Source organism: Sebastes umbrosus, chromosome 1 (assembly GCF_015220745.1).
Source record: "Sebastes umbrosus isolate fSebUmb1 chromosome 1, fSebUmb1.pri, whole genome shotgun sequence".
Classification (NCBI taxonomy): Eukaryota; Metazoa; Chordata; class Actinopteri; order Perciformes; family Sebastidae; genus Sebastes; species Sebastes umbrosus.
Genome location: NC_051269.1, coordinates 25,087,185 through 25,112,345, shown reverse-complemented (window position 1 = coordinate 25,112,345; position 25,161 = coordinate 25,087,185). Strand labels below are relative to the sequence as shown.

At 39.4% G+C, this 25,161-nt stretch overlaps 2 protein-coding genes and 1 long non-coding RNA gene across 5 annotated transcripts; 1 reads left to right on the top strand and 2 right to left on the bottom strand.

Moving 5' to 3' along the window:
* Positions 1-948: 948 nt before the first annotated feature.
* On the bottom strand, positions 949-8,676 carry LOC119493637 (nuclear factor 7, brain-like). The gene is made up of 2 exons (XM_037779125.1): positions 6,396-8,676; positions 949-1,795 (listed from the first exon to the last, which is right to left on the bottom strand). Exon 1 carries the CDS (start codon positions 8,596-8,598, stop codon positions 7,690-7,692), a length of 909 nt encoding a protein of 302 aa, XP_037635053.1. The 5' UTR covers positions 8,599-8,676; the 3' UTR covers positions 949-1,795; positions 6,396-7,689.
* An 856-nt stretch (positions 8,677-9,532) lies between these two features.
* Positions 9,533-14,398, bottom strand: LOC119493646. Its single transcript, XR_005208003.1, has 4 exons — positions 12,981-14,398; positions 12,353-12,357; positions 9,880-10,633; positions 9,533-9,756 (listed from the first exon to the last, which is right to left on the bottom strand). It is a non-coding gene; the product is annotated as an uncharacterized LOC119493646 (long non-coding RNA).
* A 2,289-nt stretch (positions 14,399-16,687) lies between these two features.
* tusc2b (tumor suppressor 2, mitochondrial calcium regulator b) lies at positions 16,688-22,526 on the top strand. 3 transcript variants are annotated; one of them, XM_037780879.1, is made up of 4 exons: positions 16,688-16,755; positions 19,476-19,722; positions 21,136-21,256; positions 21,357-22,526. In XM_037780879.1, the coding sequence occupies exons 2-4, from the start codon at positions 19,574-19,576 to the stop codon at positions 21,420-21,422; spliced, it is 336 nt and encodes a 111-aa protein (XP_037636807.1). In that variant the 5' UTR covers positions 16,688-16,755; positions 19,476-19,573; the 3' UTR covers positions 21,423-22,526. The 3 variants fall into 3 exon arrangements, with proteins under 3 accessions (XP_037636807.1, XP_037636801.1, XP_037636815.1); XM_037780873.1 differs by having other exon boundaries at positions 16,728-16,862; XM_037780887.1 differs by lacking the exon at positions 16,688-16,755 and adding an exon at positions 17,195-17,217.
* Positions 22,527-25,161: the final 2,635 nt, after the last annotated feature.

Below are 25,161 nucleotides of genomic sequence, written 5' to 3'. Positions count from 1 at the left end.
ATAAGCATGTTTTCATTAGTGTATAATCACCTGAATCATCAACACCTTCTCATCCCAACTCCGCTTTGTCACGCCACTTTATTTTTATAGTTACCCTTAATGTCAGTTAGGATTATAGGCAACAGAACCACTATAGTTAGGTTTAGGGAAGAAATACATGGTGGGGCTTCAAACTACCAAGTTTGTACAATGAAAATGACACTGAATGTTGTGAACACGATACACGAACAAACAGCTGATTGAAACATGACGCACGGGACACTCAGGACGCTCAGATACGGTTGATTCCTTTTTACTGATTTATCTTAACACAACAGCACAGTTTTACCACCACAGAGCTTATAACTATATATTATAACCACACAGGCTTAAAAGGCTTAAAAATACAAATTAAAGAGCAAGTAAGTAGTCTTCTATTTTTCATCATTTTTTCCCTCCCACCCCCAACAATAAAGGAAATAATCAATATAACACTAATGGAAACAGTTACAAGACTTAGAGCAACAATGATACCAACATTAGAAACCACACCACACCCTGCTGCTGCCGCCTGATCTAATTCTGCCCACGCGAGGCGCGGATCGTCTCAAACAAGCCTGCAAAACAAAATCACATTTATTTGAAAACAGTCCATAAATGTTCTGTCGGTGTGTTTACAATCTTTTGATTACAACTTCAGGTTTCATCTTTCAAAGTAAAACATGAAGTAAGTAACTGACTTCATTTGCTTCTCTTCTTGCAGCAGTTACTTTTCCAACGGTATAGACAAAAACACAAAGAGGCTTGAAAAAATATATATCCAGACAGTGAGAGAAGTTGTTTAACGCTGTAATGTTCTGTAAATATTCTCATAATATATGACAGGATTATGGTATATCTGATAGCAGAGTCAGGCTCTCTGAGGAGCAGGGGCGAAACATATAAAAAAGGACTTGTTTGTATTTGTTTGTATTTGTCCCTCTTGTCCTGTGGAGACTTCAGCTGGTCCTCTAGGTCAATGGCTGCTTGTTCGATGGGAAACACCTTTTGAGTCTGGAGAGAAAATTCACAGACAGGACACACAGCTCCATCTTCATCCTCACAGAACAGTTAGTCACTTCTTGATGTTTACGACACACCTCCTCCACCTTCTTCCCTCCTTTTTCTGTCTCAGGTGATCCAGCTTTCTGTCCCCCAGCAAAGGAGTCAGCCAGTTCCTCCAGTCCAAAGTTCACCCCAAGATCTTCTTTTGAGGCTTTTCTTTTACAAATGGGACAGAATGTCTTCAGGCAGCTTGAACAGAAGCTGTGGTGGCAGCCCAGAGACACAGGATCTCTGACCGTCTCTGAACACACGTGGCAGCTCAGGGGACTTTCACAATGAGAGGTTAGCTCAGCCATTTGTGTCGGTGTTTAAATTATCTTTCAATAGCAAGACTCACCGAGTTACTGTCCCTTCTCTTGATTGCTTCAAATAATCCAAACATGTATTTTCCAGCAAGAGATCCCACACCCTGTGATGACTCTCAGCTCTGTTCAAAATCTACTTTCAGTTTCAGTGTGCTATGTCACCAGCAGATGGTGTCAGCATATCCGTAGGCAAATAAAATAAAAAGAACATGCAACATCTCTTTTGTTTCTTAAAGAAATGTATTCCTACAGCTCATAAAAACACAATAAACTTGAACAAAGGAGATGTTTTTTCTTTACCCCTCCATTGAGGACTGATTTCAACAGGCTGACACTAAACCAGTTTATAACATTTTGTATTTTCCAGCCAACATGAACTTGTAACAGGAAACATGATCCGCAAACACCTCAGTATTGACTGTGTTTATCACATTCAGTTCAAATAAAATTTGTCATTCAATTAAAGTAAAGGCACATGGTGAGTTTTTAATTCAACCCTCATTTTACCTTTATAGTATTTTACAGCTTGCTGTGTTTTTCTCCTCATATGCTCTCATTTATTTACTCATTCATTCACTCACTCATCATTTTTATCTTCTTTTTCCTGATCACAGGAGGACTTGAGTTTATTATCATTATATTAACAAATGCAATACAAAATAGGATATCAAATCAAATGTGTACTTTGTCTCCATCTTGTGGAACTAAACAATTAAATTATACTCGCACATCAACACCATCAACTGTATATTTAGTATGCTCACTCTGAAAACGTTTGTTTAAACTGCTTTGTTTGCAGATAAAACAACTGAGGGAACTGAACCATTTACATTAACATTTACTATTTATTTACATAAATAACCAGTTAAAACACAATGAAGTAATTGGTAAGATCAGGCATTCTGTGCTTAAATTATTTAAAATTACAGTTTTGTAATGCAAACAAAAGGTTGTTTCTCATCCTTTGAAAATAATAAAGCAAATCAGTCGATAAAAGTACAAATAAAATTAGACAGTAAATCTACTCGTCACAGTTTTTGCAGCATATTTACACCACAAACACCATTTTGGCAAGAATGCTTCACACACTAATTCTGTCAACATGTATGCTTTAGTTTCTCATTCTGTGCTGTGGAAATATATTTTACAACAACTAAATAATTTGTTCCATCATGTAATTTGCTGAAAGAGATCCAAAATTATTTTTTTCTTTAACCTGGATCTCTACATTTTCTTTGAGTACTTTGAAATTACATGATTCTCACCTATAAAAAATTAAAGGAACAGTGTGTAGGATTTAAGAAGGTCTCTTAGCAGACATGGAATATAATATTCATAAGCATGTTTTCATTAGTGTATAATCACCTGAATCATCAACAAGTTCTCATCCCAACTCCGCTTTGTCACGCCACTTTATTTTTATAGTTACCCTTAATGTCAGTTAGGATTATAGGCAACAGAACCACTATAGTTAGGTTTAGGGAAGATGGTAAGCATGGTCTCTGATCGAGCTGAACAGCGTTACCAGCGGAGTGGTAATCAGTCGGTTGCAATCTGAAACCACACCACTAGATGTCGCCAAATCCTACACACTGTACCTTTAACTGACAAAAAATCACCACCATTATTAATATAACAATAAATCACCAACCTCCCTGAACAGTTGGACAGATTTTGATATCAGTGGTTTGAGCATCACCAGCCGGTCCGATGCTGAACCACGGGAAGAGTTTCTCAGTGAAAATGTCTCTGTGAGTGCAGACGCGAGTCATGTCTTCAGGATCGTAGAAGGACACCTCCCCTCTGTCGTAGTCCAGATGGACTCCGATCCTCTGGAGACTCTTCTTCACTCTGATTGTCTCACCAACAACATCAATGTAATTTCCACTGAGAAGTGTTACACACCAGATTCCATCATCTGGTGAAGGCTTTACCTTCCCCTTCCTGTCAACCGACTCTTTAGCCAAACCCACGTTCCAGTGTGGATGGTCCCCCACCTCCACCTCCCAGCGGTGTGTCCCCGAGCTGATACCCTCCGAGCCCAGGACATTGGCAAACGCGGCGTTTCTCTCTGGATTGTCAGGAAGCTGCTGGTTTGAGTCACCGTTTCTCACGCTGGTCAGATCATCAGACAGATAGAGATCAGTGCATGCAGTGTTTGGGTCCAGAATGACAGGACTGAAGCGGACCTTGTTCTTCATCTTCTCCCAGACTCTGAAGGACAGGTTGCCCAGGTGTTTGGCCACGTCTATCAGCGCTCCTGAGACCAGCTGTGGATCTGGCGGTGAGCACTGGACTCTGGTCTGAGTGTGTTTCTGCAGGTCTTCTTCAACAGCAGTGATACTGTCTGACAGAGAGGAGATCTGCTCCTGAATCCTCTTCATCTCTCTGCTGATAGTCTTCCCCTTCTGCTCCTCTTCCTCCCTCAGAGCTGCCAGTCTGGACTCCTCTTCCTCTCTCAGGAACTGGTAGAGCTTGTTGAACTCTGATCTGATCTGCCTCTCTGTGGACAACAGCTGCTTCGTGCAGTGTTTAACCATTTCCTCGTATGTTTTCTCCACTTGTTTGTATTTGTCCCTCTTGTCCTGTAGAGACTTCAGCTGGTCCTCCAGGTCACCGACTGCTTGTTCTACAGGAACCAACCTGTGACTCTGGTGGAGAGGAAACGCACAGACAGGAACCACAGCTCTATATTCATATTTACAGAACAATTTAGTCTCTTCTTGATGTTTACGACACACCGTCTTCTCTCCTTTTTCTGTCTCAGGTGATCCAGCTTTCTGTCCCTCAGCAAAGGAGTCAGCCAGTTCCTTCAATGCGTAGTTCACCCCAGGATCGTCTTTTGAGGCTTTTCTTTTACAAATGGGACAGTTTTTGCTTTTAGCTTGTTCCCAGAATTTCTTCAGGCAGCTTGAACAGAAGTTGTGGTGGCAGCCCAGAGACACAGGATCTCTGAACGTCTCTGAACACACATGGCAGCTCAGGAAACTTTCAAAAAGAGCGGTTATCTCAGCCATTCCTCTTGGTGTCCAAATTATCTTTCAATAGTAAGACTCACCGAGTTACTGTCCCTTCTCTTGATTGCTTCAAAATAATCTAAACGTGTATTTTCCTGCAGAGATGTCACACTCTGTGTCAACAGCAGTTGTGAAACATGTTGTGAAACTTGTCTAGACCAGTTTCACAACATATTTATTTTCAGCCAACAGGAACAGGTAACAGGAACAGTGTCCTGCTAACACGCCAATATGACTGTTTACTGCCTATACAACTATAGCATTCAATTAAATACAGGTACATGGTCAGGTTTTAATTCAACCCTCATTTAACCTTTCTAGTATTTTACAGCTTGCTGTGTTTTTCTCCCACATGTTCGCATTCATTCACTCATTCATTCACTCTCTCTGTCTCATACTTTTTACTCTCTTTGTCCTGCTCAGAGTCACAGGAGGACTTGAGTTCATCCCATCATGCATTGCTGGAATGATTATCATTATCTGCAAAACAAAATCACATTTATTTGGAAAAGAATCCATAAATGTTCCGTCAGTGTCTTTATAATCTTTTGATCATAACTTCAGGTTTCATCTATCAAAGTAAAGCATGAAGTAAAACCTGACCAGATGTACTTCTTTCTTATTATTTCTTTATTTCTTGTAGCAGTTATTCTTCCAACAGTCCTGAGGCCTGTTTCAGAAAGCGGGATGAGTGAAAACTCTGAGTTAGTGAAGCAGCTCAGAGACACAGGATCTCTGAACGTCTCTGAACACACATGGCAGTTAAAGGGACTGTTTGTAACTTTTTACACGTATAAATCACCCGGGTCGGTTTTCCAGGCGCGCTCGTGTGTGGCTACGCTGTTCAGACAAGACTCCAACACAAACTGCACGGAAGCACCAAAACCGCAAAGTTCTATCTAGTGAAGCCCGTCTTTTAAATAGTGTTGGCCGCGGTCGGAGGACGCGGGGGAGACCGTAGCTTTGGTCTCCAGGGCCGGAGTCTCTGCTGTACTCTGCTCCTCTGCTCCTCTGCCTACCTGCTTGCCTCCACTCAGCTCGCTCCACCTCACGTGCATGTGCGCTCACTACACACTGCAGAAGACTTCGTAGCTCTGAGAATATCTAGTGAATGTACAGTGGACGTTTGTGCAGAAATAACTGCTGCAGCTCCTCCAGACCAACAGAGGTTTTCCGTGTCTTGGGAAGTGACGGGGCTCCGCAGCGAGAAACGTTATCGTCTCCGACCGGGTGCCGGTGTCTCCCCTGTTCCTGGTCGGGATGCTGAAGCAGGAAAAGCCAACACTAGGATCAGCAGTGATTCATGGAGAGACCTTCGTCTGGTCAGCTAACATTACTGCCAAGCAGCTGAAATATAGAGTGATATTGTGGTTTTAGCTGACGTGTGTCGCCTCACTGTTTTGAGCGATGCTCGTTCATGGCTATTTAGAGCGAGCAAGCGCGAGCCTGACGCTGACTTTCGTTGACTTAACGGCCACAGGTGTCGCTGTTAACAAGCAAATCTGATTCTTACAAACAGCCCCTTTAAGGAAACTTTCAAAATGAGAGGTTTGCTCAGCCATTTGTCTTGCTGTCTAAATTATCTTCCAATATCAAGGGTCACCAAGTTACTGTCTCTTCTCTTGATTGCTTCAAATAATCCAAACATGCATTTTTCCATCAAGAGATCCCATACCCTGTGATGACTCTCAGCTCTGTTCAAAATCTTCTTTCAGTTTCAGTTTGCTATGTCACCAGCAGATGGTGTCAGCAGATCCGTAGGCAAATAAAATAAAAAGAACATGCAACATCTCTGTCGTTTCTTAAAGAAATTTATTCCTACAGCTCATAAAAACACAATAAACTTGAACAAAGGAGATGTTTTTTCTTTACCCCTCCATTGAGGACTGGTTTCAACAGGCTGACACTAAACCAGTTTACAACATTTTGTATTTTTCAGCCAACATGAACTTAATCTGCAAACAGTAACAGGAAACATGATCTGCAACACCTCAGTATTGACTGTGTTTATCACATACAGTTCAAATAAAAGTTTGGCATTCAATTAAAGTAAAATCACATGGTGAGTTTTTAATTCAACCCTCATTTGACCTTTATAGTATTTTACAGCTTGCTGTGTTTTTCTCTTCATATGTTCTCATTTATTTACTCATTCATTCACTCACTCATCATTTTTATCTTATTTGTCCTTGTCACAGGAGGACTTGAGTCTATTATCATTATATTAACAAATGCAATACAAAATAGGATAACAAATCAAATGTGTACTTTGTCTCCATCTTGTGGAACTAAACAATTAAATTGTACGTGTACATCAACACCATCAACTGTATATTTAGTATGCTCACTCTGAAAACGTTTGTTCAAAATGATATAAAACAAGTATAATGTAATTCTGCAAAGCATAAATCATTGTTGAACATCACAGCTAAACTGCTTTGTTTGCACATAAAACAACTGAAGGAACTGAACCATTTATTTACGTAAATAACCAGTTAAAACACAATGAAGTAATTGGAAAGATCAGGCATTCTGTGCTTACATGATTTAAAATTACAGTTTTTTTAATGCAAACAAAAGGTTGTTTCTCATCCTTTGAAAATAAAAAAAAAATCAGACGATAAAAGAAAAAAGAAAATTAGATAATCTACTCGTCCCAGTTTTTGCAGCATATTTACACCACAAACAGCATTTTGGCAAGAATGCTTCACACACTAATTCTGCCAACATGTATGCTTTAGTTTCTCATTCTGTGCTGTGGAAATATATTTTACAACAACTAAGTAATTTGTTCCATCATGTAATTTGCTGAAAGAGATCAAAATCATTTTATTCTTTAACCTGCATCTCTACATTTTCTTTGTATACTTTGAAATAACACGATTCTCACCTATAAAGAATTAAAGGAACAGTGTGTAGGATTAAGGGAGATCTCTTAGCAGACATGGAATATAATATTCATAAGCATGTTTTCATTAGTGTATAATCACCTGAATCATCAACACCTTCTCATCCCAACTCCGCTTTGTCACGCCACTTTATTTTTATAGTTACCCTTAATGTCAGTTAGGATTATAGGCAACAGAACCACTATAGTTAGGTTTAGGGAAGATGGTAAGCATGGTCTCTGATCGAGCTGAACAGCGTTACCAGCGGAGTGGTAATCAGTCGGTTGCAATCTGAAACCACACCACTAGATGTCGCCAAATCCTACACACTGTACCTTTAACTGGAATTGTCTGTAACTGACAAAAAATCACCACCATTATTAATATAACAATAAATCACCAACCTCCCCGAACAGTTTGACAGATTTTGATATCAGCGGTTTGAGCATCACCAGCCGGTCCGATGCTGAACCACGGGAAGAGTTTCTCACTGAAAATGTCTCTGTGAGTGCAGACGCGAGTCATGTCTTCAGGGTCGTAGAAGGACACCTCTCCCCTGTCGTAGTCCAGATGGACTCCGATCCTCTGGAGACTCTTCTTCACTCTGATTGTCTCACCAACAACATCAATGTAATTTCCACTGAGAAGTGTTACACACCAGATTCCATCATCTGGTGAAGGCTTTACCTTCCCCTTCCTGTCAACCGACTCTTTAGCCAAACCCACGTTCCAGTGTGGATGGTCCCCCACCTCCACCTCCCAGCGGTGTGTCCCCGAGCTGATACCCTCCGAGCCCAGGACATTGACAAACGCGGTGTTTCTCTCTGGATTGTCAGGAAGCTGCTGGTTTGAGTCTCCGTTTCTCACGCTGGTCAGATCATCAGACAGATAAAGATCGGTGGATGCAGTGTTTGGGTCCAGAATGACAGGACTGAAGCGGACCATGTCCTTCATCTTCTCCCAGACTCTGAAGGACAGGTTGCCCAGGTGTTTGGCCACGTCTATCAGCGCTCCTGAGACCAGCTGTGGATCTGGCGGTGAGCACTGGACTCTGGTCTGAGTGTGTTTCTGCAGGTCTTCTTCAACAGCAGCGATACTGTCTGACAGAGAGGAGATGTGCTCCTGAATCCTCTTCATCTCTCTGCTGATAGTCTTCCCCTTCTGCTCCTCTTCCTCCCTCAGAGCTGCCAGTCTGGACTCCTCTTCCTCTTTCAGGAACTGGTAGAGCTTGTTGAACTCTGATCTGATCTGCCTCTCTGTGGTCAACAGCTGCTTCTTGGAGTGTTTAACCATTTCCTCGTACATTTTGTCCACTTGTTTGTATTTGTCCCTCTTGTCCTGTAGAGACTTCAGCTGGTCCTGCAGGTCACCGACTGCTTGTTCTACAGGAACCACAGCTTGATACACCGTCTTCTCTCCTTTTTCTGTCTCAGGTGATCCAGCTTTCTGTCCCTCAGCAAAGGAGTCAGCCAGTTCCTTCAATGCATAGTTCACCCCAGGATCGTCTTTTGAGGCTTTTCTTTTACAAATGGGACAGTTTTTGCTTTTAGCTTGTTCCCAGAATTTCTTCAGGCAGCTTGAACAGAAGCTGTGGTGGCAGCCCAGAGACACAGGATCTCTGAACGTCTCTGAACACACATGGCAGTTCAGGAAACTTTCAAAAAGAGCGGTGTTCTTAGCCATTCCTCTTGATGTCCAAATTATCTTTCAATAGCAAGACTCACCGAGTTACTGTCCCTTCTCTTGATAGCTTCAAAATAATCTAAACCTGTATCTTCCTGTGTGTTATCACACCCTGTGTGTCAGCTGACTGATTAAACCAGTTTCACAGCATATTTATTTTCAGCCAAGAGGAACATGTAACAGGAACCGTGTCCTGCTGACACGCAGACTGTTTGTTGCCTATACAACTATGGCATTCAATGAAAATACAGGTACATGGTCTGTTTTTAACTCAACCCTCATTTGACCTTTCTAATATTGTACAGCTTGCTGTGTTTTTCTGTGTTCAGGGTCACAGGAGGTATTGAATATTCACTCATATATATCATATATATATTCCATATTCACTTAGGATAGGATGAATAGGTGTTGGTTGAAGAGTAGCTATACGTTGCCTTGGTTTGTCAGTAATAACACTCAGATACGGTTGATTCCTCTTTACTGATTTATCTTAACATAACAGCACAGTTTTACCACCACAGAGCTTATAACTATATATTATAACCACACAGGCTTAAAAAGCTTAAGAACACAAATTAAAGAGCAAGTAAGTAGTCTTTTATTTTTCATCAATTTTCCCTCCCACCCCCAACAATAAAGGAAATAAACAATATAACACTAATGGAAACAGTTACAAGACTTAGAGCAACAATGATACCAAAATTAGAAACCACCCACACCCTGCTGCTGCCGCCTGATCTATTATTTCCCAGGCGAGGGGGCGGATCGTCTCAAACAAGCCTGCAAAACAAAATCACATTCATTTGAAAACAGTCCATAAATGTTCTGTCGGTGTCTTTACAATCTTTTGATTATAACTTCAGGTTTCATCTTTCAAAGTAAAACATGAAGTAAGTAACTGACCTTCATTTGCTTCTCTTCTTGCAGCAGTTATTTTTCCAACGGTATAGACAAAAACACAAAGTGGCTTGAAAAAATATATATCCAGACAGTGAGAGAAGTTGTTTAACGGTGTAATGTTCTGTAAATATTCTCATAATATATGACAGGATTATTGGTATATCCAGTAGCAGAGTCAGGCTCTCTGAGGAGCAGGGGTGAAACATATAAAAAAGGACTTCATGAAGTATTTAACCATTTCCTCGCATGTTTTCTCCACTTGTTTGTATTTGTCCCTCTTGTCCTGTGGAGACTTCAGCTGGTCCTCCAGGTCAATGGCTGCTCATTCTATGGGAAACACCTTTTGAGTCTGGAGAGAAAACTCACAGACAGGACACACAGCTCCATCTTCATCCTCACAGAACAGTTAGTCACTTCTTGATGTTTACGACACACCTCCTCCACCTTCTTCTCTCCTTATTCTGTCTCAGGTGATCCAGCTTTCTGTCCCCCAGCAAAGGAGTCAGCCAGTTCCTCCAGTCCAAAGTTCAACCCAGGATCGTCTTTTGAGGTTGTTCTTTTAAGAGTGAGACCTTTTTTGAGTCTATATGACACAGGATCACTGGTTGTCTCTGAATTCTCATGGCAGTTCAGGAAACTTTCAAAATGAGCACTTTTCTCAGCCATTTCTCCAGTACATTTGTGTCGGTGTCTAAATTATCTTTCAATAGCAAGACTCACCAAGTTACTGTCCCTTCTCTTGATTGCTTCAAATAATCTAAAAGTGTATATTCCTGTGTGTTATCACACCCTGTGTGTCAGCTGACTGATTAAATCAGTTTCACAGCATATTTATTTTCAGCCAAGAGGAACATGTAACAGGAACCGTGTCCTGCTAACACGCCAGTATGACTGTTTGTTGCCTATACAACTATAGCATTCAATGAAAATACAGGTACATGGTCAGTTTTTAATTCAACCCTCATTTAACCTTTCTAGTATTTTACAGCTTGCTGTGTTTTTCTCCCACATGTTCTCATTTATTCACTCATTCATTCACTCTCTCTGTCTCATACTTTTTACCCTCTTTGTCCTGTTCAGAGTCACAGGAGGACTTGAGTTCATCCCATCATGCATTGCTGGAATGATTATCATTATCTGCAAAACAAAATCACATTTATTTGGAAAAGAATCCATAAATGTTCTGTCAGTGTCTTTATAATCTTTTGATCATAACTTCAGGTTTCATCTATCAAAGTAAAGCATGAAGTAAAACCTGACCAGATGTACTTCTTTCTTATTATTTCTTTATTTCTTGTAGCAGTTATTCTTCCAACAGTCCTGAGGCCTGTTTCGGAAAGCGGGATTAGTGAAAACTCGGAGTTAGTGAAGCAGCTCAGAGAGACAGGATCTCTGAATGTCTCTGAACACACATGGCAGTTCAGGACACTTTCAAAATGAGAGGTTTGCTCAGCCATTTGTCTTGGTGTCTAAATTATCTTCCAATAGCAAGAGTCAGCAAGTTACTGTTCCTTCTCTTGATTGCTTTAAATAATCCCCTGGTTTCCCAGCAGAGATGTCACACTCTGTAATAGCATCTCAGCTCTGTTCAACAATGTCAAACTCTTCTTTTAGTTTCAGTTTGACTCATCAGAGTGAATGGGAACAAAGGCTTCTCTCTAGAGTTTTTGGCTGGAACGCAGGGGGCCAGCCCTACAAATGCAAAAGTCTGTCACTGAGTGAGTGAGTGACTGAGTGATGAAGTTACAGGATTGGTCGGTCGACTGTTGGAGTTTCCACACGTCGCTATTGCGGTATGAACCCAAAATAAACCGACTGTGCTGTGATTTAATTGCAATAAACGATCAAAATGATGCCAAAAACAACGACATTATGATGTTGATTTGAAAAAAAGACCGAATTCATGCTTTGTCAGGTCTGTCCGCCAGACGACAAGCAAACAACTTTTAAAATGCTTGTTTTCTGAATTCGGAGTTCGGATCGATCAGTGCCAGGATATGCAGCTGCTCCATTAACACTCCATCTAGGAATAAATACTCTAACCACAACGTCAGTGATGACATAAACTTTCTCGAAGTATGTATATATTGTGACACACCACTTATATGATGAATGCTTTTGATACACATGCTTTAATAAAAAACTGAAATACTTTTAACCTTGGTTACATCTGTTAACAAACACATCTCATGTGGTTGATAATAATAAAAATAATAATAATAATAATAATAATGGTTATTTATAAAGCACTTATCAAAAATGCGTGCTCATGACAAAGTGCTTTACAGGGCAGACATAAAAAATAATAAAGGATAGAATACAGTGCCAGATATATGTACATTTCCACATACATTTACAAACAAATCTACAGATAGGATCTAACAGTAACTCTCTCTGTGACTTCTTGTAAATTCTCTGAAGGCTTCTGGAAACTGTCTGACTTGACAGCAGCTTAGTTTCATTTTCAGTTAGTCACCCACCCTCATAGTATATGAAAGGATTATGGTATATCCAGTAGCAGAGTCAGGCTCTCTTTGGTGAAACATATAAAAAAGGACTTCATAGAGTATTTAACCAGTTCCTCACATGTTTTCTCCACTTGTTTGTATTTGTCCCTCTTGTCCTGTGGCGACTTCAGCTGGTCCTCCAGGTCAATGACTGCTTGTTCTATGGGAAACACCTTTTGAGTCTGGAGAGAAAACTCACAGACAGGACACACAGCTCCATCTTCATCCTCACAGAACAGTTAGTCACTTCTTGATGTTTACGACACAACTCCTCCACCTTCTTCCCTCCTTTTTCTGTCTCAGGTCATCCAGCTTTCTGTCCCCCAGCAAAGGAGTCAGCCAGTTCCTCCAGTCCAAAGTTCAACCCAGGATCGTCTTTTGAGGTTGTTCTTTTAAGAGTGAGACCTTTTTTGAGTCTATATGACACAGGATCACTGGTTGTCTCTGAATTCTCATGGCAGTTCGGAAAACTTTCAAAATGAGCACTTTTCTCAGCCATTTCTCCAGTACATTTGTGTCGGTGTCTAAATTATCTTTCAATAGCAAGACTCACCAAGTTACTGTCTCTTCTCTTGATTGCTTCAAAATAATCCAAACACGCATTTTCCAGCAAGAGATCTCATACCCTGTGATGGCTCTCAGCTCTGTCAACAAAGTCAAACTCTTTCAGTTTCATCTGAGTGAAGGTCTCCAGCCCACAGAAACATAAAACAGGAAACATGATTTGCATCTGCAACACCTCAGTATTGACTGTGTTTATCACATGCAGTTAAAATAAAAGTTTGGCTTTCAATTAAAGTACAGAGACATGGTGAGGTTTTAATTCAACCCTCATTTGACCTTTATAGTATTTTACAGCTTGCTGTGTTTTTCTCCTCATATGTTCTCATTTATTTACTCATTTATTCATTCACTCACTCATTATTTGTATCTTCTTTTTCCTGGTCACAGGAGGACTTGAGTCTATCCCATCATGCATTGCTGGAATGATTATCGTAATATTAACAAATGCAAAAAGAAATAGGCTAACAAATCATCACGTTTTGTTGAATACAATCCATGAATGTCAGCGTCTTTACAATCTTTTGAAGGTACCGTAACTCATATTTCAAAGTAAAACGTGAAGTAAAACCTGACCAGATGAACTTCTTTCGTTGTTTATTTAGATCTTATAGTGAATGAATGATTAATTTTCGTGTCTGGTCATTTACATAACCCATCCCTCATGGGATTATTCAGACATATTAACCAACAACAAATCATACCTTCCTGCATGTTAGCCCACCATCATCTAACAGCACAATACACCAGCATCATCTGAACATACAAATAAACATCATCCAGACATAATCGTGAACATGAACCTCCCTAAAATAATGCCCCAGGATATATATCCCACAATGGAAATACAACAAATAAACAGTCACAGATATACAATCACAGCCCCCTAAACACAAGACACAAACACAAATCTAATCATGACAAAAAGGCATAAGAGCCTGAGGAATTTATCTATCGTATGTTACTTTTCTCCTCCTATCCCATACTTTAGAAAGATATTCAGAAAATACAAAAAATGATCAAAAAGATATTCAATTAAGGCTTAATAGTATTTGTAGTAAATCATGATATACAGGACAAAATAAAATGAAATGAATTTCGTTCTCAACCACATTTAATTCACAGTATTGACAGTCTTGTGTCTTCAGTTACACATCTGTATCTTCCTGTTTCAATATGTAGTGGTAATATACCAGATCTTATCTGTGCCCACAGACACCTCTGACTTTTAGGGCAATTATATTTACCATATCTTTTCACAAGTTTCACAGGAGTCCCACCGCATATCACCATTTCCTGCCAAAACAGGTGCATATTTATGAAGAACCAAAAATAGTAACGTTGCAGTGTGGTTGTGGTTGTGGTATCAACATAGGCCATCCGTCTTTAATAGGGCAGGCAAACAGTAAGTTTAAAGGTCCCACATTATGCTCACTTTCAGGTTCATACTTGTATTTTGTGTTTCTACTAGAACATGTTAACATGCTGTAATGTTCAAAAAAACTTTATTTTCCTCACACTGTCTGCCTGAATATGCCTGTATTTACCCTCTGTCTGAAACGCTCCATTTTAGCGCATTTTGACGGAATTGCAACAGAACTGCGTTGCTAGGCAACAGCCTGGGTCCATGTGTACTTCCTGTCAGCTGATGTCATTCACATACACTGCAACAGGAATAAACATTTAGAATGCTTACGTTTAAATTTGTGTCAAGTATCTAAATATTGTATATTTGTGTCATCACGAATGGGCGGAAATCCTGACAGTTTGTTTCAGGCTGCTGCTCCCTCAGGAAATCCTTTGTCCCCCCGAGACATCAAACTGTACAACACCTCTCCAGGGAGGTTGGGGGACAAAGGAGGACGGTCTGCAGGACAGATAATAATGCACTATACTCACTTTTAACAGTCTCTTCTGCACTATATTCATTTTTAACAGTCTCTTTTGCACTATATTCACTGTTTTAATAGTCGTGTATCACAGCTGTTACCCTGCACTATATTCAGTTTTAACAGTTTTCTTCATCTCCTTGTATTTCTATATCTGGTATATTTTTTTGTACTTTGTACTTTGCACTACTAACTTTTTTACTGCCTTTTTACTAACATGTTTGCACTATGGAACTGTGATGCTGGAAACTTGAATTTCCCTCGGTATCAGTAACGTTACTATCTATCTATCTATCAAATGCAGAGTTTCTGAATCGGGGCTATGTGTATTTCCCTGTGGATTGAGCGTTTCCATACTTTCACAGTATTTATATAGGACTTAAAGGGACAGTTTGTAACTTTTTAAGCGTATAAATGTACCTGCGCTGAAGCAGGAAAAGCCAACACTAGGATCAGCATTGATTCATGGAGAGACCTTCATCTGGTCAGCTAACATTACTGCCAAGCAGGTGAAATATAGAGTGATATTGTGGTTTTAGCTGACATGTGTCGCCTCATTGTTTCGAGCGATGCTCGTTCATGTGTATTTAGAGCGAGCACAAGCGCGAGCCCGACGCTGACTTTCGTTGACTTAACGGCCACAGGTGTCGCTGTTAACAAGCATTTCTGAAAGTTACAAACAGTCCCTTTAAAGGGACTATATGAACTTTCAGAAATGCTTCGAGACGATAACGTTACTAGCTGACACGGGAAACCTCTGTTGGTCTGGAGGAGCTGCAGCATTTTTTTTCTGCACAAACATTCACTGAACATTCACTAGATATTCTCAGAGCTAAACTAACTCTTCTGCAGTGTGGAGTGAGCGCGCGTTCACGTCTAGAGGTGGAACGAGCTGAGAACGCGCGCGCTCTCTGAGCGAAGGCAGGCAGTCAGAGTTGGAGAGGCAGCGGCCACACGCGAACGCGCATATGTGAGCGTGCATGTGTGGCGACACGCTACATTTATACACTTAAAAAGTTACAAATAGTCCCTCTAAGGCACATATGTCAAACTCAAGGCCCGCGGGCCAAACCCGGCCCGCGGTGGTATTATCTTTGGCCCGCAGGATAATATCGAATTACTATTAGAGCTGGCCCGCCGGTATATTGCACGCACCACTAATACCACAAATCCCACAATGCACTGCCAGATTGACCCCAAACATTGATGAACTTGCATCCAAGATGAGATGCCAAGTATCTGGCTTAGACTAGTGTGCATCACAGAGCAGCAAACTGAGCTTTAATGTATGTTTCCTTTTTGCACTTTTTTTCTTGTACCACAGGGCATGTTTGGTTTTTCTTTGGAGGAAATTATTTTTTGGCTGTTGTTGGCCTGTGGAAAAATGTCTTCATTAGAAATGACTCTGGAAAAGTTGCAGATAGAGCCATAAGAAATTAATGCAACAGATTTTTCATTTATTTAATGTTTAATGTTGTTTTTATAGGCAATAACTTAAGCTTTGTTAGTTCCAGGTTCAATATGTGCAATAAGTTCATTTCAATAAGTTTTGCAATAAACATTGAACCAGTTCGGCCCTCGACTTGTACCAATTTTTTAATTTGGCCCACTGTGTATTTGAGTTTGACACCCCTGCTCTAAGGGCAACAGGAATAATGGAGAGAATGTAATTATTATTAGTTTCATTATTATTGTTATTTTTATTAATAATTATTCATTTTTATTTTGTTGTTTGTTTGTTTGTTTTATTTGTTTTTTCCCTACCAATCTACTGCTCCACACTCCAGTCCAGTAGGAGGCGGTAATGCACCTATAAGCTGGTTTTGAACAACGTGCTGTCCATGTGGTGGCGCTGTAGCTCACCATCATCTCTACCAGAGAAAAAGACGTAGAAGAAGAAGAAGCAGAACGTGTGACGTCAGGTAGCATAAACAGCTAACGTGCAGTAGCTGTGTTATCTCGTAGATTTATCAAGAAACAAATCATCAAAGGATATTTCACACCTGCGACACATCAAACCTCACGTTAGGTATGTTGTTACCAGCTCAGCGGAGGCGACAAACGACAGTTATTAAAGCCAGCTAACGTTATCTGAGCTCAGCCTTATATTAGACATCATCATGTTGACCTGCTAACAGAGCTAGCGGCTAACTGCCTGAGCTAATGGAGATGTTAGTGTTAGCAGACAGGACATGAAGTGACATAACAGACTCTGCAGGGACACTTTATTAAGGTCCTGTCGGTCACAGCGAGCGAGACATGTTAGATAACCTAGTCCAGATAACCGAGATGCTAATGGTACCAGGTCCTCTGGACTCCCAGCTGAGATGATCAACGTTATGCAGGATTTATTAATGTAACATGATAATATAGGACACAGAAAGGTGGGCAGGTTTGCGACGTTGCCAGGCTTTTGTGTTGTACTATAATATATATATATATAATGGTTCATTGTTTGGTTGCACTATCATGTCACTGGCCTGCTATATCCTGGCATATCATCAGTCTGGGCCTATTCTTCTCTGTTAGCTATAAACAATATATAATAACTGGCTAAAGAGTAATGACATGTAACTTATAATTTTATTTTTAATATTTAAGAATATTTATTGTCCCTGTCTGTGGTATCACTTTTCTTGTGTTCCCAGCATCAGCAGAAAAATAGGATGTTAATTGAAGTTTTTTTTTTTTTGACTCCAAACAAAGATGATCAACGTTATGTTGCCCAGGCTTTTGTGTTGTATTATAATATATATATAATGGTTCATTGTTTGGTTGCACTATCATGTAACTGGCCTGCTATATATGACTCGAATTATAACCATCAGTCTGGGCCTATTCTTCTCTGTTAGCTATAAGCAATATATAATAACTGGCTATAGAGTAATGACCAATTTGTTTTCTTTTTAATATTTAAGGAATATTTATTGTCCCTGTCTGTGGTATCACTTTTCTTGTCCACAGAAAACTGTGTTCCCAGCATCAGCTGAAAGAGGATGTTAATTGAAGCTTTTTTTTCTTTTTTACTTGTGTCAAAATATATTGTCTTGTATTATATGTATTATATGTATTATTTATATATATATATATATATATATATATATATATATATATATATATATATATATATATATATATATATATATTTCATTGTTTGGTTGCACTATCATGTAACTGGCCTGCTATATTCTGGCATATGACAATTATAACTCGACATCAGTCTGGGCCTTGTCTTCTCTGTTAGCTATGAGCAATATATAATAACTGGCTATAGAGTAATGACATCTACTTTATAATTTCTCTTTTTAATATTTAAGGAATATTTATTGTCCCAGTCTGTGGTATCACTTTTCTTGTGTTCCCAGCATCAGCTGAAAAAATAAGATGTTAATTGAAGTTTTTTTTTTTTTTTACTCCAAGCAAAGATGATCAACGTTATGCAGGATTTATTGTTTGTCAAATACCAATTTAACCTGATAATAATAGGACATAGAAGGGTGGTCAGGTTTGCGACGTTGCCCAGGCTTTGTGTTGTATTATAATCTATATATATCATGGTTCATTGTTTGGTTGCACTATCATGTAACTGGCCTGCTATATATGACTCGAATTATAACCATCAGTCTGGGCCTATTCTTCTCTGTTAGCTATAAGCAATGTATAATAACTGGCTATAGAGTAATGACCAATTTGTTTTCTTTTTAATATTTAAGGAATATTTATTGTCCCTGTCTGTGGTATCACTTTTCTTGTCCACAGAAAACTGTGTTCCCAGCATCAGCTGAAAGAGGATGTTAATTGAAGCTTTTTTTTCTTTTTTACTTGTGTCAAAATATATTGTCTTGTATTATATGTATTATATATATATATATATATATTTCATTGTTTGGTTGCACTATCATGTAACTGGCCTGCTATATTCTGGCATAAGACAATTATAACTCGACATCAGTCTGGGCCTTGTCTTCTCTGTTAGCTATAAGTAATATAGAATAACTGGCTATAGAGTAATGACATCTACTTTATAATTTCTCTTTTTAATATTTAAGGAATATTTATTGTCCCAGTCTGTGGTATCACTTTTCTTGTGTTCCCAGCATCAGCTGAAAAAATAAGATGTTAATTGAAGTTTTTTTTTTTTTTACTCCAAGCAAAGATGATCAACGTTATGCAGGATTTATTGTTTGTCAAATACCAATTTAACCTGATAATAATAGGACATAGAAGGGTGGTCAGGTTTGCGACGTTGCCCAGGCTTTGTGTTGTATTATAATCTATATATATCATGGTTCATTGTTTGGTTGCACTATCATGTAACTGGCCTGCTATATCCTGGCTGATATGACTCTTATTATAACTTAACTCGACATCAGTCTGGGCCTTGTCTTCTCTGTTAGCTATAAGTAATATAGAATAACTGGCTATAGAGTAATGACATATACCTTATAATTTTTCTTTTTAATATTTAAGGAATATTTTTTGTCCCTGTCTGTGGTATCACTTTTCTTGTCCACATAAAAAACTGTGCTCCCAGCATCAGCTGAAAAATAGGATGTTAATTGAAGTTTTTTTTTTACTTGTGTCAAAATATATTGCCTCAAATAATTTAACTCTTCCCTTTTTTGTGTGTCACTTTTCACAGGTTTCATATTCTGAAGGTCACGTTTCCATCTGGTACAGTAACACTGTAACACCACTGGCAGTCCTGTGACCCAAGAAAATAATGTGCTGCAGCTGAAGATGGGTGGCAGCGGCTCCAAATCCAAAGGATTTTGGCCTTTTTCTGGCTCAGGTAGTACGGACGATCAAACCAAAGATGGAAACGAGCCGTCGATGGCGAGAGCTCGAAGTTTCGCAACTGCAACACCTTTTGTGTTTACTAGACGAAGGTAAATATAGCCTCAGCAGCATGTGGCCTTCATTTGACTTTTTTCAGGTATCAAAGCAGACTGATATAGACTCATATACTGATCTGTTCCAGTAATCATATTGCCTTACAACAACACCAACACCCATGTTGATATTCGTCTTAGTTTCTAGTAAAAGCAGTAGGGCTGTCCCGAATACCATTTTTGGAGCTTGGAAGTTTCGGTAAGAAATATTCAAAGGTATTCGAAGCTTCGCGGAGCGGCGCAGTCTGGCAGGCTGACATGTTCTTCTGTTGTCTGTCTTCATCTCCTCCGTTTCAGTGCCCGGTGCCAAAATCATGATCACGATTAATATTCGATTAATTGTGCAGCCCTAATATATATACTATATATCTATATATATTTTCTTAAGTTCAAAAAAGAAGCGTTCGAATAGTGATTTGGAGGTCAAATACCATAGCAACGGTCAAAGCATTCGGGTCAGCCCTAAAAAGCAGACTCTTTTTGTGTACAGTATTCGGTTATTAATTTAGAGTTTATAGATTAATTTGAGGTCGTGGTCCACTTTGTGTCCAGAATTTTCCACAGAAAAATAGCTCCATATTGATGTGATGGTTTCGCTCAGTACTTGCCAATGTGGCACTGCATACATGCTTTAAACATCCCGTCCAACCTCAGGTGTACTATTGGGCTGAAATGTGGGTATGAAGGCTGTTGGAGGTCAGCCAATGATTTACCATATTTTTTCACATTTGTAATCTAAGTTCCACATGAGTCCCACCTCATATCACCATTTCCTGCCAAAACAGGTGCATATTTATGAAGTACCAAAATAATAACGTTGCAGTGAGGATGTGGTTGTGGTATGAGGTATCAACATAGGCTGTCCGTCTTTAATAGGACAGGCAGAAAGTAGGTTTAAAGGTCCCACATTATTCTCATCTTCAGGTTCATACTTGTATTTTGTGTTTCTACTAGAACATGTTTACATGCTGTAATGTTAAAAAAAACTTTATTTTCCTCACACTGTCTGCCTGAATATGCCTGTATTTACCCTTTGTCTTAAACGCTCCGTTTTAGCGCATTTTGACGGAATTGCAAAATTGTCCTCTGTATTTGTGGGCTCGACACACTAAAACCAAATTTTTTGTTTTTATCATGACTGATGATGATTTTTTTAGTGGCTTTCTCATTGACAAACTCTCTTTTTGTAACACCAAATACAGTATATGCAAGAATTATGTTTGATACTCACATCATCATATGTTGTATAATTAAAAAAAAAAAAAAACTGATAAAATTACCCTTGTAAATATTTTGTAGTATGTCTTGTTATATTGTCGACAACCTGTAGTTTTAGTATCTTCTGAAGATTTGGGTGCACACAGACATATTATGGATGTACGGATAATTATTTGAGTCTCTCTGCTGCAGCTCCATGTACTTTGATGAAGACGGCGACTTGGCCCATGAGTTCTATGAAGAGACAATTGTGACAAAAAATGGACGTAAAAAAGCCAAACTGAAGAGGATTCACAAAAACCTAACACCTCAGGTGAGGAAATTACTATCCTTAAACTGGGGCTTTACTTGTCATCAGCAGCTCTCTGTATTGTCAGTCCAAATAATTTGAATCTCTTTTTGTGTCCTTCCAGGGAATTATAAAGCTGGACATCCCTTGCATCCATGTAGATTTCCCAGTCGTCCTCTGTGAAGCCTGATGATGTCTGAGCGGCGTCTCAGACTAGCCACTGTGTCAACTCCGTCCTGTGGTTTCCCCTACAGCTGGAAGCCTGAACCACCTTTTAAAATAACATGATCTCTTGATATATTTGACGCCGTTGTGTGGGACAGGCTGATGCGATTTGTGCTGAGCCTCTGCATGTGATCTGTTTTGGCTTGTGTGCAGTTAGACACAGAATAGGTCACCAGTGGCGATCTAGAAGGATGCCAAGTTTGGCAAAACTGACTCAGTTTACAGATCATGGTTTGTGTGCATGTAAGTGTGACTGTGTGTGCAGACACGGGATGAAAATGTGACAGAGTCCCGAATTTACTGCTGCAGATTGTTTTCTGGTATGATTCATTGAACTCTAGGAGTTTGAGGAGAATGTCACGGTCATATCTAGATGCGGGAAAAGTTTTATGTGCACAGTTTAGTTTTTTTTGACACCACGACTCGCTTTATTATGCATGGAACAGGTTCTGCTTATCGGTAATAGCCTATAGGGAGTTGACAATCAGTGGCCCACAAAATCTCAAGTGGATTAATGTCATATTGTAATGTCGGATGGACTGGCTTCAATGACCTCAGAGCCACACACCGTACACAGCAGCAGCGAGTCCAGTAAGAGATCCTGTTGTTTTCGTCTGCTGCTTTGGCATACTACGTCTCACTTTTAATTTATTATAATTGTTTTTTTAATTACAATATCAAATGCTACACTGTGTGTCATGGTCCTTTTTTATATAAATACATTATAGTTGAACGGCATATTAAAGTGCATTTACTTCCTCACAAGCTGTCAAGATCAAAGGGGAAAAGAATATGCATGGATATATTTTATAATCATTGCTTATATAAACTCCATTCTACAACTGAAAAGTTACATGTGGTGGGTATTTAATTGCTTAGATCTATTCTATCCCCCATCATATGACTATCTGTAATGACACAACCCAAGAACCGTACTTTGCTTTTTTTTTCCCTTGGAGGGCCAAAACTGAAATTTAATGTTAAAGCAAACACCTATTGTATTGTTAATGTAAAATGGTACTAGGATGGATCCCAAGTTCCCTTCATTGAAATGCCTTTTGTCTGTGTGCCACTGTCTCTGCCTCCATTTGATTTTGTACATCACTTGCGCAAAAAAAAATTGACTTCCTGTGAAAAATGTCACTCTGCCCGCCATGCTCAGATTAAGACAAATAATTGTAATATGCAAGAATGGTGTAATATGCAAGAATTAACTAAAAAACAATGTGTAGACATATACAAAAATAATCCCTCTAAATCATCACTTACGTGGCGGTGTCTGTATCTACAGAGACCCTGCAGCTCTCTGCCTGTATTTTCTCTTTTTCTTATTGTTTGGCTTTACTCAGGATGCTTCTGAGTTTCAGCAAACAGCCTTTAGGCCCCACGTGGAGGTGTAACCCCCCAGCCAATAACAGCGCACAGGATCTGCAGCCCGTTCAGGTGGTCAAATACTGCTGCTGTGTCACGCCACTCGGCTTCTGATACCGTGGCAAAAGTCTCCTCATACAAAGCGGCTGTATTTCACAGATGATAACGGGTTGTGTTATGTGCATGTGTTCCAGTGATCCCCCCCCCTGCTCCTCTCTGTGCTGTTAGTGCAGCTATGATCGGTGTGTGTCTCAGTAGTTTAACGAGAGCAGCGCTGAGCCACAGCCAGCCGACAGAAAATCTGCATTCATTCAAAATCCAGCAACTCGGCAACGTCCCGCAGGCTTATGCGAAGTTGTGCGGAGATATTTGTGTGTTTTTAGAACGTAATCGGCGGGAAAAAAAATCCGAACATAACATTTTATATATATGATTCGCTGCTTTGTTCCCACTAACGCCGCTCTCTCTCTTCAGTCACTCTACAGCTCGCTCGAACATTGCTGCTCTCTCTCCCTCACTTGTTAGTTTTGCCGAAGAGGAGTGGCCAACTTTAAATGCTGTGTGTTTACAAACAGCATCCAACAACGGTTACATATTATACCTAAAAAGAGCATTTTTACCTCACATAAAATAAAAGAGCATAAACAGCTATTTAGATTATAATTTTTTTTATTTTATTTTTTTCACTAGAAACATCTGGCGGGGCAACTTTGGCCCACGGGCCCCACATTGGGCAGCCCTGCTTTAAAGGAACTAAAATCCCGATACTCATCATATTCTGCTGAGTAAAACTGAAATGTTATGAATATGAAGGAAGTTACAGGAGGAAATCTCATTTCATCAGCATCATATGAGTCTTGCTAGGTTGAGTAACAATTATTTGGTAAACTTATAATAGCTATTTGTCGTATAACCAACACACAGAATTCAGCTTTTTGGTTGTAAACACTAAAATGAACTGACAGGACCCATGTAGTGGAAATAATCCTCCTGACCTCAGCCTGTGATGAAATTATTGCATAGGAAATTGCAAAGGCAATCCACCGTGTGTGTGTACAGGTATGTGTCTGCTAATGAGGGCTGGTATGAGAGAAGTGAAAGGCACTAATGCAGTCTTCATGGGAAAGGGTTTTCCACAAAGCTGTCTGTGATATTGTTCTCGTCAGAGGATAAAGAAGGCTTTGCCAAAAGCCACTCCACTTTATTGCTTCCATGAAATGATTTTACTCTACACAAATCTTGGTGCTTGTTTACCTCTGGGTATCTTTTTCAGCTGAGTCTGGGGGAGACATGGCCGTAGAAAAACTTTCGGTTGTTGACAAAGCTGTAATAATATGCAAGGCACCGAGCTGAATTGCGGTATTGAGGTTAAAAGAAAGGATTAGACTCAGCAAGCCACCCATCCTCTGGCTTTGCTGACAAAAGTCTGAGCACATTTTTAAGACAACAAACAAAAGTAAGCTATTATACAAAGAAAGCAGTTCCTTTATTATCTATCTCCATATTATATTTTACCTTGTCATTAAAAAACAGTGAGTGAATTATTATTCTTTCTTACAAAGCTGTATGTTTCAGACATGCCATGCCACTTTTTTATTTTGAAAACAACATCAGATAAATCATGAATAACTTCACTGATTTACTCTGGAGGAACTTTCTGTTAGTCATGAGGTCTCAATGTGTATTTGAAAAAGGTAATAATGAGGTCAATTGTGTGAAAATACAGGCTTTGTCAATATTTATTTGCTATAGGTGCAAACAGATCTCACAAAAGGTCTTTCTGAAGTCATTCATTAACTCTCGGAGGTACAATGACCAGTTTCAGTTCAACAAAAGGTTGAAATGGAATTTTTTATGACGCATGAGTCTCTAAAATATATGGTGAAGTCACTTTTAGCTTTCACTCCCTCATCTTACTGTACATGCCTGTGGTAATAACTCTTAGAGACAATTTGATGGTCGTCATGTAAGATCTTTACACACAACACATAACAGACAACCTAGTGTTTAAAAAAAACTCAACATGCAGTACCATTCATCACTTTTTAGCTGTTAAGCTGCTAAACTTGTGTTCACAAACAGTCCACAGTGAGAACCTGACACCATGTACTAATGGTATAAAATTGGCTAACGAAGCAGCACTAGATGTGTCTATAACTGTACCAGTAAACCTGTTGATGTGACATTACTCACCAAACTCACCACAAGCATTACTCACCACGAGCACGTAGCTGTAATGATGAGAAAAATGTTACATGTTTTAACTAGTGCTGTCAAAGTTAACGTGATAATGCGTTAACGCAAAATCGTCATTTTAACGCCACTATTTCTTT